This window comes from Hyaena hyaena, unplaced genomic scaffold, assembly GCF_003009895.1.
Source record: "Hyaena hyaena isolate Hyena2069 unplaced genomic scaffold, ASM300989v1 scaffold_35, whole genome shotgun sequence".
Taxonomy (NCBI): Eukaryota; Metazoa; Chordata; class Mammalia; order Carnivora; family Hyaenidae; genus Hyaena; species Hyaena hyaena.
In genome coordinates this window covers 48,588-62,186 of record NW_024080667.1, presented here as the reverse complement: position 1 = coordinate 62,186, position 13,599 = coordinate 48,588, and the positions used below count along the sequence as shown (strand labels likewise).

Below are 13,599 nucleotides of genomic sequence, written 5' to 3'. Positions count from 1 at the left end.
GTTCCAGCCCCATGTCGAGCTCTGTGCTGATAGCTGGGAGCCTGGAGTCTGCTTCAGATTCTGTGTGTGTGTGTCTCTCTCTCTTTCTGCCCCCTCTCCTCGTTCACATGTGCTCCCCCTCTCTCTCAAATACAAATAAACAAAAAAATTCCCCATCCTCAAACTCTGGAATAGATTTGAGAGCTTGGAGGTGGAGGGGAGATGCTGTGTGTCTTCCCTTCCTCGGAGCCCCTGTGGAGGCGACAACGTGGTGGACCCCCCCCCCCACCACCGCAGACGGCCGGCTCCTACAGGGTGCCTGCCCTCCCCATAACCACATTCGACGCTTCCATGGAGTTCTTCAACGGGTCTCGTGGTCAATCCCCTTCTCCATGGACCCGACGCTCTTGGAAGGTATGTACCAGGCGGTGAAAACCTGCAGGAATCATGTTCCCTCTCTGGGCCTCAGTTTCCCCTCACGTGAAAGGAGGGCGAGGAACTTAAGAGTCTTTCTAACATTCTGCAGAATTCCATTGTGTCAAAGAGCTTTAATTCTGGGATGGCAACAAAGGAGCCTGAGGGTTTGGAGGACGAGTGGGGACTATAAAACACTGACCATGATTCTAAGGGCCCCTCAGCTGGGCCGGATTTAACACTCTGGGTGCATCTGCAGCCGCCTGCGGCCTGGCGGGTCCAATGGTACTTTGGGGCTCCGGTTGGTTCCGCCTGCATAGCCCGTGGCGTGGCAGTTCTCAGAAGCGCGGCACAGGGTGCAGGCGAGGGGGAGGGACGGGGATGGCATGCTCCCGCCGGGACATAGCACACAGCGGTGGTCTGGGTAGGACGAAGTGTAAATGCTCTCCCTCGGGGCAGCCTTGGGTGCGAGCCACGTCCGCTTCAGCTGTTCATAGAGCCCATAGTTTGTAGGGGGAGCTGCAAGAGAAATCGGGGTCTAGCGTGGACTGGCCAGGGCACAGTGCAGCGGGGGGCCCGGGGGGCTTCCCAGACCGAGGCTGAGGGGGTTCCGGAGGGAAGAAGGGCTTGCGGGAGGCCAACCCCCTGTGTCCTGGGGAGGGACCAGGCTCTGGTACATGGGCCTTGGAAAGGTCAGCCTGTGACTGGTTAAGGAACTGCCCCACCCCAGCAGAGGAGCGAGCAGCGCAGGCTGTGAAGACTGATGTCAAGGGCAAACTCTTGCCAAAGTCGCAGACCGGCATGCAGCCCACCATCTGACCTAGGCCCCTTTGCATCGAAGGGTGGGATTACCAAACACAGGGTGCAAAGAAAAAGGGTAGCTTGAAATGTAAATCAGATCAAGGCCCTCTCTTGCAAAAATCACTTCAAAGTCCATTTCCTCTGGAAGGACCCAACCCACACTCCTCATTGTGGCCTCTGAGCCCTTATGTGGTCTTCCTGTACTCCTGCTTTGGAGATTTTTCACTTGCTATTCCCTCCCCTGGAATGCACGCCCTCCCAATTCCTGTATGGCTCCCTCCTTCTCCACTCAGCTCTCTCTCCCTCAACATTCCGCCCAAAGGAAATTCACAAATACCTGCCTCATTTTCTGTTCCTTACCCATGAGTTTTCTTCAGGTCACATATCCCTGTGCTAAATTACCTAATTTCCTAGACCTTAAGTTATCTTATGCATGCATGGTGTCTTATCTGAGACCCATTGGAATGCTGACTCCCCAAGGGCAGGAATTTCTCTGCTGTTTGTCACTCCTGTGTCCTCAGGTGCTGCCACGGGGCAGGGCCCCTGGGAAGTAACAGTCACGTTTAGCACAGTTGCCTGCTCTCAATGTGCAGCGATGCTGTTCCTGACACGTGTGCTCAGGTAAACATGCTGCCGTGGTGTGCACAGGTGAGGGCTCCATCACTCAGCCAAAGTCACCTCTGTGTCAAGGGGCAAGGGCAGGCAGTAGCCCAGGGTGGGGGGAGGAATGGGATTCCCCCTCTCTCAGGTCATTCTGATGCCCTCCATGCAGGTCTTTCAGCCGGCAACCGGCACACCTCAACCCTACGCGGCTGTGGACCCCTCACAGCCCACCCAGGGGGAAATCCTGAATTATACAAATACCAAGAAGGGGGAAGTCCGCTTTCTCCGGGAGCCACAGCAACTTGTGTCCACTCCAGGTGCGACGTGGGGGCAGGCCAGGGTTGTAATTATGCCGGCTGTAATGGTCGTCGTATGTGCTAATCAGATGGCGGTGTGAGGGCTCCTGGTGGTGTGTGATCAGGTGTTTGTACGGGAGGCCCTGGAGGGACAGACACAGTGGGTGAGTCACTGGTCAGAGCAAGGCATCCACGTGGCAGTGGATGGAGGCAGAGACTGCTGCCACCGAGGCACATGGTGCTGACAGTGAGGAGACCTCCACGGGCTGGCCGTGAGGGTTTGCAGCCTGAGCCCTCAGGGCCACCAAATGGGAGACGCAGTTGTCAGGCCCGCCTGGACCCAGCTCACCTTCACACACACATTCCGTCTTGGCTGCAGTCCGTTCTCCGTCTGAGGGCCCCCAACCCATGCCAAGTCAATTCATCCCTCGAATGGGCGGTGGGGTCACATTAAAATGAAAGTCAGGACATCCAGCTGCATGGGAAGAGTCAGAACCATCTCAGGGCTGCCCTTGTCATCTGAAATTCCACCCTCTGATTTGTCTCAAGTCTCATACATCCAAGTGCCAATTTCCATGGCAAAAGAAAGACATTGACTACAGAGCCTGACACATGCACTTTGGTATTTCCATCCGTTACTATGGGAAGAGTCAGAGGATGCCCCATAAATTGCCTTCTCCTGCAAAGGCTTTATGGCTCCCTCAGCTGGAAACTTGGGGAGTGATTTCTTTGGTGGGGGTTATTTACAAGAGTAAGAAAGCCATGTGCTCCTTATTGTGGGATGTATGCCTGCCTCCGTCCTTTTCCTAAGAAAATCCTCTTGGTCCCGCAAGGGAATTTTGGAGGACTGGGCTGATTTACAGGGGATGATAATGTGGATTTCCATGCCTGTTCTCTTGTCTGGACCAGACAGGGAGGTCTGTGTCTGCTATGGTCTGGAAAATACCAACTGCAAGTAATATTTCAAGTGGTGGTTCCATAAATAAGTCAGATCACAATACCGAAGGGAGATGAGGGGACAGGCACAGACATTAAGCAAGGGTTCCCAAGATCTGTGTCACTGGGTGCCCAGAGTACATTTCCAGTGCCAGGGAAGGCAAACTGGAGGGGTTCCCATGAGCCAAGGGAAGGGCTGGGCAGGCATCATGGCAGGGAAAGGAGAAAAGCTCCTCTTGGTTTGGGGTGCGGCCGGGCTGTCTGGATTACACGCCTAGGATTTTTGATTTGATCAGGTATGGTCAGGTGACAGAGACAACGGCCTTTGAAAGAAGCGATTCTGAAAGGCACATCACACCACATGGGGCCACATAGGGAAACGCCCACGGCCACAGAAGGAGAAGAGAAAGAGCGTGGCCCAGGTTGTCCATGTGGTTTCCAAGTATCCAAGGGAACGAACAGGTGAGGCAGGATAGGCAAGTTTGAGTTGAGGATTATAGAGTGAATGATTTCAGTAGGCTCTGGGCTGTAGGGGTGCCTGCTGTTGGTGGTGCCTGGCCCTGGCGTGATTTGGGGCAAAGGGATACTAGCTTGGCATAGAGTGTTAGATAGAGGTGTTTGGGGTACGGGCTCTGGGCTTGGTTGCTCTGTATCCTGAAGGCTTGTTTACAGGCAGGCTGTGTACTATCTCTAAGAATTAACTAGCCCTGGGAGGGCAGTCTCTCCAGGATCAGCAAAGGCCCCTAAGATGTCACACCATCTAAAAAAAAAAAAAACAAACATAGGAGGCGCCTGGGTGGCTCAGTTCGTTAAGTAACATCCCACTCTTGGTTTGGGCTCAGGTCATGATCTCACGATATGTGAGTTCCAGCCCCGCATCAAGCTCTGCACTGACAATGCAGATTGTCTGCTCGGGATTCTCTCTCTCTTCCTCTCTGCCCTTCCCATACTCGCTCTCTCTCTCTCAAAAATAAATAAACTTTTAAAAAATAATAAAATAAAATACAGAACGTAGAAAATTTGGTGAATATATCTGTCTAGGGGCAAAGCTCAGGAAGGGGGTCTTCCCTGGGGGAGGCTAACCCCATCTATCCAAAGTCAATTTGAAGGGCAGATCATCATTTGATTGAAGGGAGAGGTGTGAAGTGGGGGGATGGGAGATGGCTGTCCCAAGAGGAGGTGCAGAATGAAATCCACGGAACAGCTGATGGATTGAAGCAGCTGCTCGAAAGCAGGGCGATGTCCAGGGTCCCTGGCACACAGATATTTGAACAGAGTCCTTAGAAACGAATATCTGATTACTTGGTTCTATTTTGTGTATATGTGGGCAGGGGGCTTCTTAATTTTAAACAGATTGTGTGTGTGTGTGTGTGTGTGTGTGTGGTTATCTCCTCATCAGGGTTTGTAATGAGTCCAAAAGTCTTTAAGAGAGGACACCTAATGTATATTGAGAACTAGGCTAAGTACCTCCTATATATGGATGAGTGGGGACCAGGAGCCCCAGATCATGGGTTCTTATTTTAACTTCCTTATATTAACATGCATTTGTGCCTTCAGTGCACACTAATGGGAAAGATTAGCAGCTCCAGACCATCATCTGGGTCTGTGGATGGCAGTGCGCTCCAGGAAAGTCAGTGCAGTACAAAGATGCCAAGATGCAGTCCAGGGATGCCAACACAGCCCAGCAATGCCAACACAGTGCTGAAAATTTGGTGCTGTTTATACTGAGATGGACCCCAAAATGCAGAAGACAAAGAGTTAACTCCAGCAGATAATGAAAAGGGATATGAGGATACTTCTTGCTTGATTTACAGATCAACCACCTGCCTTGTCCCTTTACCAACCAGCTACACACTTTTGGATAAACCGTTGATTGATTGCAGCTGGGGCACCTTTTTATCTGAAAAGGAGGGTGCTGAGCTGAACAATCTCTCAGATCCCTTCCAGCTCTGAAATGCTCCCCTTCTGACAATGTCCACCCCTCACTCTGTGCCCCCACCCTGAGCTTAGGCAGGTAAGGGTTAGTTGGGTCATGGTGGGGGACGCATCCTGAGGATGCAGTGGCCAGCTTCCTGCCCTGGAGGCCTGCGACACAAAACGACTAAGCACACAAGCTCTCAATGAGTGGGAGAGACCAGAATGGCCCTTGATTTTATACAAAAGAACGGGAAGTTGGGGCATAGATATTCAAAACACGGCCTTTCAAGCATCATCGCTACTTGTTCTTGTTTTTGGAGGACCTCACCTGATTCCTCACTATGTTCACCTAAATCAGTATTTATCTTTTGCCTACCTCCTGTTGGGAAATTGTGGAGGAATGGGAAAATGATATAGGAACGCGCTGGGGTACAGGGCAGGGGGAAACGCTGCCAGCTTGAGAGTTGGCAGGTTGTAAATAAAGGTGAATGCCCTCTGTGGCCCCCAGGTGGGGGAAGGTGCCCACGAGACTGCTCCCGTGTCTCCCAGAGGGAACTTAGCCTCGAAGGAGGTGGTGTCTCCTGAGCCCAGGCCTGAGTGTGGGGCCCCCACTCCCCACCCCACCCCCCATCCTTACCTCCACTCTCCTCTTGCCGTACCACCTGGAGACCTGGTCGGGTCTGTGGCCTGGGAAGGGGACATACTCCTTTCTGTAAATGGACTGAGGTGTTTCCTCAGTGGCTTTGGTGAACTGAAAAAGACAAAACATTCAGGATCATTTCTGTGATGCACCTTCTCACGCTTCTGCAGCGGCCCCTCCCCTCCTGGGCTACGGGAGAGCAGAGGAATGGTAAACACGGAGCCCAGGGCGGCAGCCCAAGCAGTGCAGGCTTCGTTTCGCCCCCTCCCTCCCAGAGCTTGGAAAGGAGCATGCTTGGGCACGTCTGCCACCATGCACCGGTCCACCACCCAGGACCCACAGCTCAGGAAAGCTGTTCCTTGGGTCCCCTGACCACCTGTCATGGTCCGCACCTGTTCCCCGTGTCCTCTCTCCCCCTCCTTCCTCTCTTCTTTGTTTTCCTCACTCTTCCCAGTTCCACTCTTTTCCCCTTATTATCTTACGTTTCCTGGTTCATTTCTTAAAAAATTTATTGTGGTAAAATATACATAACAAAATGTACCATTTCAACCATTTTTACATATACGGTTCAGGAGCATTAAGTACATCGAAATGGTCGTACAGCCATTACCACCATCCGTCTCCAGAACATCTTCATCTTCTCAAATGGAAACTCTGAACACATTAAACAGCTCTCTCCCCCCAGCCTCTGGCGATCCCCCCCCCCCCCATTCTACTTTTAGTCTCTATGAATTTGACTCCTCTAGGGAGCCCATACAAGCGGAAGCCTACAGTCTCTGTCCTTTGGGGCCTGGATTATTTCACTTAGCATAGTGTCTTCGAGGTTCATCAACATTGGATAGCACGTGTGAGAATTGTCTTCCTTTTCAAGGCTGAATACTATTCCATTGTATGTATATCCTACCTCTTGCTTATCCTTCCTACCTTTAGGTTGCTCTGAATAATGCTGCTTTGCACATAGATGTACGAACTTCTCTCTTCGAGATCCTGCTTTGAGCTCTTATGGTTCTAAACCCAGAACTGGAGCTGACGGGCCATATGCTTGTTCTATGTGTACTGTTTTTAGCAACTGCCATACTGTCTCCCATAGCAGCTGCACTGTTTTACCTTCCCACTAGCAATGTACAAGGGTTCTGGTTTCACTACATCTGTACCAACATTTATTATTTTCTTTTTCTTTCTTTCTTTTTTTTATATTAGCCATCCTAATGGGTGTGGAGTGGCATCTCATGGTTTTGATTTGCTTTTCCCAAACGACCAGCGATGTTGAGTATCTTTTCATGTGCTTATTGGCCATTTGCATAACTCGGAGGAATATCTATTCCAGTTTTTTCCCATTTTTAATTGTTCGTTTGCTTTTTTGTTGTTGAATTTTAAGAATTCTTTATATATTTTGGATATTAATCCTTTATCATATGTAAGATTTGCAAACATATTTTCCTGTTGCATAGCTTACGTTTTCACTCTGTTGATAGTGTTCTTTGATGCATAAAAGACTTCAGTTTTGATGAAATCCAATTTATCTATTTTTTTTCTTTTGCTGCTTATGATTTTGGTGTCCTATCCAAGAAATCACTGCTAAATCCAATGTCGTGAAGTTTTTCTCCTATGTTTTCTTCTAAGGGTTTTATCATTTTAAGTCTTACATCTAGGCTTTTGATCCATTTTGAATTGATTTCTGTATGTGGTGTAAGGGAAGGGTCCAACTACATTCTCTTTCATGTGGATATGCAGTTTTCCCAACACCATTTGTTTAAAGGCCTGTTTTTTCTCCATTGAATAATCTTTGTTGAAATCATTTGACCAGATATGTGAGGGCTTATTTCTGAGCTCTTTATTTTCTTCCATTGGTTTATATGTCTGCCTTTATGCCAATATCTCAATATTTGGTTACTGTAGCTTTATAGTAATTTTTGAAATCAGAGAAAGTGAGTCCTCCAACTTTGGACTTCTTTTCAAGATTGTTTTGGCTATTTAGTCTCTTGAGATCCCATGTGAATTTTAGGGTGGATTTTTAATTTTCTGCAAAAAAACATCATAAGGATTGCATTGCCTCTGTAGCCAGTTCGGGGTAGTATTGACATCTTAATGATATTAAATCTTCCAGTCCATGGACATAGGCCATCTATTGGCCTAGACTTTTATTTCTTTCAGCCATGTTTTATACTTTTCATTGTGGTTAAGTTTATTCCCAATTATTTTATTCTTTTTGATTCTATTATCCATAGAATTTTTTAAAATCCCCCTTTCAGATAGTTCTTTGTCAGTGTAAGAAATGCAACTGATTTTTGCAATTTGATTTTTTATCCTGCTACTTTGATGAGTTCATTTATTAGTTTTGAAAGGTTTTTCTGGGACTTTTTATTTGTTTGTTTTCTCTATGTGTGGTCTCTAAGGTCCTGTCATCGGCAAACAGATAATTTTACTTCTTCTTTTCCAATTTCTATGCTTTTTATTTGTTTTTCTTGCATAATTGCTCGGCTAGAACTTTTTTTTTTTCCCCAACAGATGTGATTTTTATTTATTTATTTATTTATTTATTTTTACAAATAGTTTATTGTCAAATTAGTTTCCACATAACACCCAGTGCTCCTCCCCACAAGTGCCCTCCTCCATGCCCATCCCCCCCTCCCCCCCACCTCCATCAGTCCTCAGTTTTTGTCAGCATTCAAGAGTCTCTCATGGTTTGCCTCTCTCCCTTTCCCCCACCATTTCCCCCCTTCTTCTCCCCCTTGTTCCTCTGTCAAGTTCCTCCTAATCCTCTTATACGTGCAAACATATGGTATTTGTCCTTCTCTGCCTGACTTATTTTGCTCAGCATAACACCCTCAAGGTCCATCCATGTTGCTACACATGGCCAGACTTCATTGTTTCTCATTTCTGGCTAGAACTTTTAATATTGTGTTGAATAGAACTGGCAAAGCTGGCATCCTTGTCTTATTCCTGATCTTAGAGGAAATTCCTTTTAGGTCATTTACCATTGAGTATGTGCTAGCTGCGGGCTTTTCATTTATGGCCTTTGTTATGTTACGTTAGTAAAATACTAAGTAGAGTCACTAGCAAAGCCATCTAGTCACAGAATTTTATGGAGAGATTTTTAAAAAATGTTTATTTCATTTTTGAGAGAGAGAGGGAGTGAGAGAGAATCCCAAGCAGGCTCCTCACTGACAGCACAGAGCCTGATGTGGGGCTCAATCCCACAAACCATGAGATCATGACTTGAGCTGAAATCAAGAGTCAGATGCTTAACCAACTGAGCTACCCAGGCACCCCGGGAGATAATTTTATTCCTGATTCAATTTGCTCAATAGTTATAGAACTATTCAAATTTTATATTTCTTCATGACCCTTTCTTCAATATATACTCTCCTTATTTGGTTCTTGTAACAGTTTTTGACTTAAAGTCTATTTTTTATGATGCTGGTAGAGCCAACCCACTCTCTTTTCATTGTTATTTGGATCGATATCTTTTTCACTTCCAACCTATGCATGCCCTTGGATCTAATTTTAGTATATGTGCTGCCAAAGCAAGCATATCATGTCCTTAGATCTAAAGACAGTCTCATATGTGTCATATAGTTGAATCCTGAGTTTGGGTTTCCCCCCTCCCCCATTTTGCCAGCCTATGTCTTTTGGTTGAAAGTTTAATCTATTTACATTTAAAGTAATGACTATCAGGGGAGGACTTATTTAGCCATTTTGTTATTTGTTTTGTTACAGGGTTTTTGGTCCCTCATTTCTTCCATTACTACTTTCATTTGTGTTCAGTTGATTTTTTGTAGTGACACATTTTTATTTGTGTATATTCTGGAGATATTTTCTTTGTAGTTGTCATAGGGATTGCATGTAACATTCTAAAGTTATAACAATCTTTTTAATAATCTATTTTAAATTGGCACCAACTTGACTTAGCTCATACGTAAAAACTCTGCTCCTGTATAGCCCTGCCATCTCCCATTTTATGTTACTGATGTCATAAACTGCATTTTGATATATTTTGTACCCATTAACATGGGTTTGTAATTATTTTTATGCATTTGGTTTTTAAATCTTATAAAAAAACAGTGGAGTTACAAACCAAAGTTACAATAATGGTGGTTTTATATCTGTACCAGAGGTCTTTATTTCATATGACTTTGAGTTACTGTCTAGCATTGCTCCGTTTCTTACAGGTCAGGCCTCCTGGTAATGAACTCCTTCAGCTTCGGTTTATCTGGGGATGTTTTAGTTTCTCCTTCATTTCTGAAGGACAGTTTTGTTAGCTATAGTATTCTCAGTTGATGAGTTTTGTGGGTTGTTGTTGGTTTTTTTTTTTTTTTTTTCTTAGCACTTTAAATATATTACCCCATCCCTTCTGGACTACAAGGTTTCTGCTGAGAAATCTACTGGTAATCTCTTAAAGGCAGCTTTGTACAGTAATGAGTTCTTTTAATATTGCTGCTTTTAAAATTTTGTCTTTGACTTTCAACAGGTTGAGTATAATATGTCTTTGTGTGTGTCTCTTTGGATGTATCCTACTGGGAGTTCACTGAGCTTCTTGGTTCAAATTGAGAAAGTTTTCAGGGTGCCTGGGTGGCTCAGTCGGTTAAGTGTCCAGCTTTGGCTCAGGTCATGATCTCACAGTTCATGGGTTCAAGCCCCGCATCAGTCTCTGTACTGACAGCCAGCTCAGAACCTGGAGCCTGATTGATTCTGTATCTCCTTCTCTCTCTGACCCTCCCCTGCTCACACTGCCTCTTTCTCTCTCTCAGAAATAAATAAAAACATTTTAAAAAATTAAAAAAAAACAAATTGAGGAAGTTTTCAGCCATTATTTCTTCAAATACTCTCTCTGCTCTTTTCTCTTTTTCCTCCCAGAATGCGTATACTGGTCTGCATAATGGTGTTCTATAAGTCCTTAGATTCTGTTCACATTTCTTTATTCCTTTTTTTTTGGGGGGGGGGTCTCCTCAGACTCGAGAATTTCAAATGATCTCTCTTCAAGTTCTCTGAACACCTCTAGTGAGTAATTTCAATGTAATTGTTGAATTATGAAATTTTTCATAATTTCTGCTGGATTTATTTTGATAACCTCTATTTTTATTAATATTCTTATTTTGTTCATGTATCATTTTCCTGATTTCCTTTAGTTTCTTTGTTCATGTCTTCTGTAAGCTCTTTAGCCATATTTAAGACTGTTGTTTTAAGTTGTTGTTTAGTCCTTCTTATGTCTGTGTTTCTCCAGGGAAGTTTCCACCACTTTGTTTTATTCCCTTGAGTGGGCCATGTTTGACAATTTATTTGTATGCCCTGTAATTCTTTGTTTGAACATGGACATTTGTAAAAACTGCCCCTCTCATAGTCCTTGCAAACTGGCTCCCTTTAAGGGAAGATCTCCACTAACAAGGCATGTCTCAAGGATTGTAATCAGCCTGATGTGAAACAAGGCTTAGGTTCTCAGGCGTTTTCTGAGCATGCATCATCTTGCCCAGGCCTCTGTGTGTGTGTGTGTGTGTGTGTGTGTGTGTGCGTGCATGTGTGTTTATTTAGTCTGTATTCACAGCTACTTTAAAATGCCTTAATTTCCCAAAGAGTGTCTCCCCTGCTTCTTCTCAAGGCACTTTATGTTCTGTTGTATTCCTCTACCTGTAATCTCAGGCCTCAGACCTTCACGGGTCTGTAGTCCCTTGGCAGCTTTTGCTCACTATAACCGGTCTGCTTTCAACAGCCTTTCTTGGCCTGAAACATGAACTATAACACTTTCCCCTTCTGAGCTCTGACTTAAGCAAAACAGAGACCAACTCTTTAGGCAGCCTCCAGACAGATTAAAATGTTGCTCCACTCAATAGCCAAATTATGGAAAGAGCCCAAATGTCCATCAACTGATGAATGGGTAAAGAAGATGTAGTGTATATATACAATGGAATACTACTTGGAAATGAGAAAGAATGAAATCCTGCCGTTTGCAGCAACGTGGATTGAACTGGAGGGTATTATGTCAAGTGACATAAGTCAGTGAGAATTTGAGAAACTTGACAGAAAACCATGGGGGAAGGAAAGGGAAAAAATAGTTTCAAAGAGAGAGGGAAGAAAACCATAAGAGACTCTTAAGTACAGAGAACAAACTGAGGGTGATGGGAGGTTCAGGGGACAGGGGGAAATGGGTGATGGGGATTGAGGAGGGCACTTGTTGAGATGAGCACTGGGTGTTGTTGGTAAGTGATGAATTATGGGAATCTACTCCTGAAGCCAAGAGCACATTGTACACACTGTGTATTAGCCAATTTGACAATAAATTACATTTTAAAAAATAAAAAGTCTGATGGACAAAAAAATAAATAAATAAAAAATAAAAATTTTAGCCCTCTTTTCTTCTATGCAAAAAGAAAAAATGTGCCTTCATTTTCTCTGGGTTCAAGGGGGGGTACTGGCGGCTGAGCCACTGCTCCCCTTATACTGCACTATACTGTTCTAAGGAGAGAATGGGGGGGGGGGTGAGTAACTAAAAATACCTTAAAATTTCCTACCATTTTGAATGTGACTTTTTCTAAATTGGGCATTTGTTTGGTCTCTATAGACCTTTCATTGTTTTTCCAGAGCTTTTGTATAATTATTTTAGATAGGCTATAGTTGTTTCTTACGTGTTCCCATGCGAGAATAAGGAGCTGGAGCTGCTGGCCTACCATGTTTCTGATTCCACTCCAAGTCTGCTCTCTTTAAGCAATCTCTTCTAGATATAGGACCAGCCCATCGTATTCCTCGGCACTACCTTGCCCGCAAGAGCCTGAAGGAATTGTTCAGCCAGTCCTCCTTACCCTTGGAACTTCTCTTACACACACGTTTACTCTACAAATAAGGCCAAGCACAATCAGAGCTAACAATGGCCATAGGCCACATCTAGCCAGAAGGCTGGCGAATTTCAATGTTCTCCCTGAAAACAGCCTTTACTGATTCTCAGAAGTCACCACCAACCTTTTCCACACTTACACCAAAGCCTCCAATTGTATATCACTCTTTTCCTTGCTCATTTCCCAAGAAAATTGGAGGATGTTTACATGTCTCTGCAGAAATGTAAGTGGCTCAGTCTTGATTGCCACTAATTTCAAGTAGGCCAATTCAGGCAAAGTATTTTTGTGATGGCCTGCAAGTATACGGGACCCCCAAGAGCCCATTTGTTCTGTTTTGAGAATAAAAACTGAAACACACAGGCCAGGCAAGGTTGCGGAACAGGTGCCGAAAAGCAGCAGCTCATCCCTGGATGTCAATGCAGAAGAGTGGCAAAGCTGTCCTGGCAAGAGCCACACTCTGGGAAGGGCCAGGCCAGGGAGAGCAGGTGTTTTCAGATCAAGGTGCAGAGGAATTAGGGACAAAGAGCACCAGATGCCTAGAAACACTCCACTGAAAATAATGCTGTGAGGCACAACCATCTTGATACCTCTGCTATCGTGTTTTCAAGATGTAACAGGGACCTTGTTGATTGCTTGAATGTAACTCCCCTATGAAAAGCACAGAGACCCTAATGCCCCATTCTTAAGACTGTCTATGGCCCCTAATTTGGAAACAGTAACGACTTCACTCCTTCCGCTGCCTGCCAGTCCATCCCCTAAACCCTCTGCCCACTTTCTCCCTTTCCTTACCTTTCTCCTCTCTTCCACCCAGTTTCCAGTGAGCACTCGGGTTGAATACTTGGTCTCAACCTTCCAGCCTGGGGTAGAGAATGTCTGTGGACTTACTGCAGTCAGAAAATTCATGGTAAGTGCTTGACCCTGAGTCTTTTGACTTGACACAGTTTCAGGCTTTGGGGGTGGGTAGATGTTATGAAGTTGCTGAGTTTAGGGTGTCTTTCTTTCTTATCTTCCCAGCCTCTCTTCTGAGTGGATACAGATGACACCCTGCCAACTTCACAAAATAGATGGGGCTGAGAGTCTCCTTTCCACCTCCAGGGAGAGGTGATGTGATCTTGGATTCCCTACTGTTGACTGTCTCCATGGTGATAGACTGTGTATAAATACTCTCCTTAAGGGAGAAGTTGAT

The 13,599-nt window shown here is 45.3% G+C and overlaps 1 protein-coding gene across 1 annotated transcript; it reads right to left on the bottom strand.

Annotated features, from left to right (window-relative positions):
• Positions 1-507: 507 nt before the first annotated feature.
• Positions 508-13,525, bottom strand: CUNH1orf158 (chromosome unknown C1orf158 homolog). Its single transcript, XM_039229060.1, is given in 5 exon segments — positions 508-814; positions 817-912; positions 2,059-2,236; positions 5,584-5,697; positions 13,203-13,525. Coding segments are annotated over 5 exon segments (585 nt in total). The 5' UTR covers positions 13,317-13,525; the 3' UTR covers positions 508-731.
• Positions 13,526-13,599: the final 74 nt, after the last annotated feature.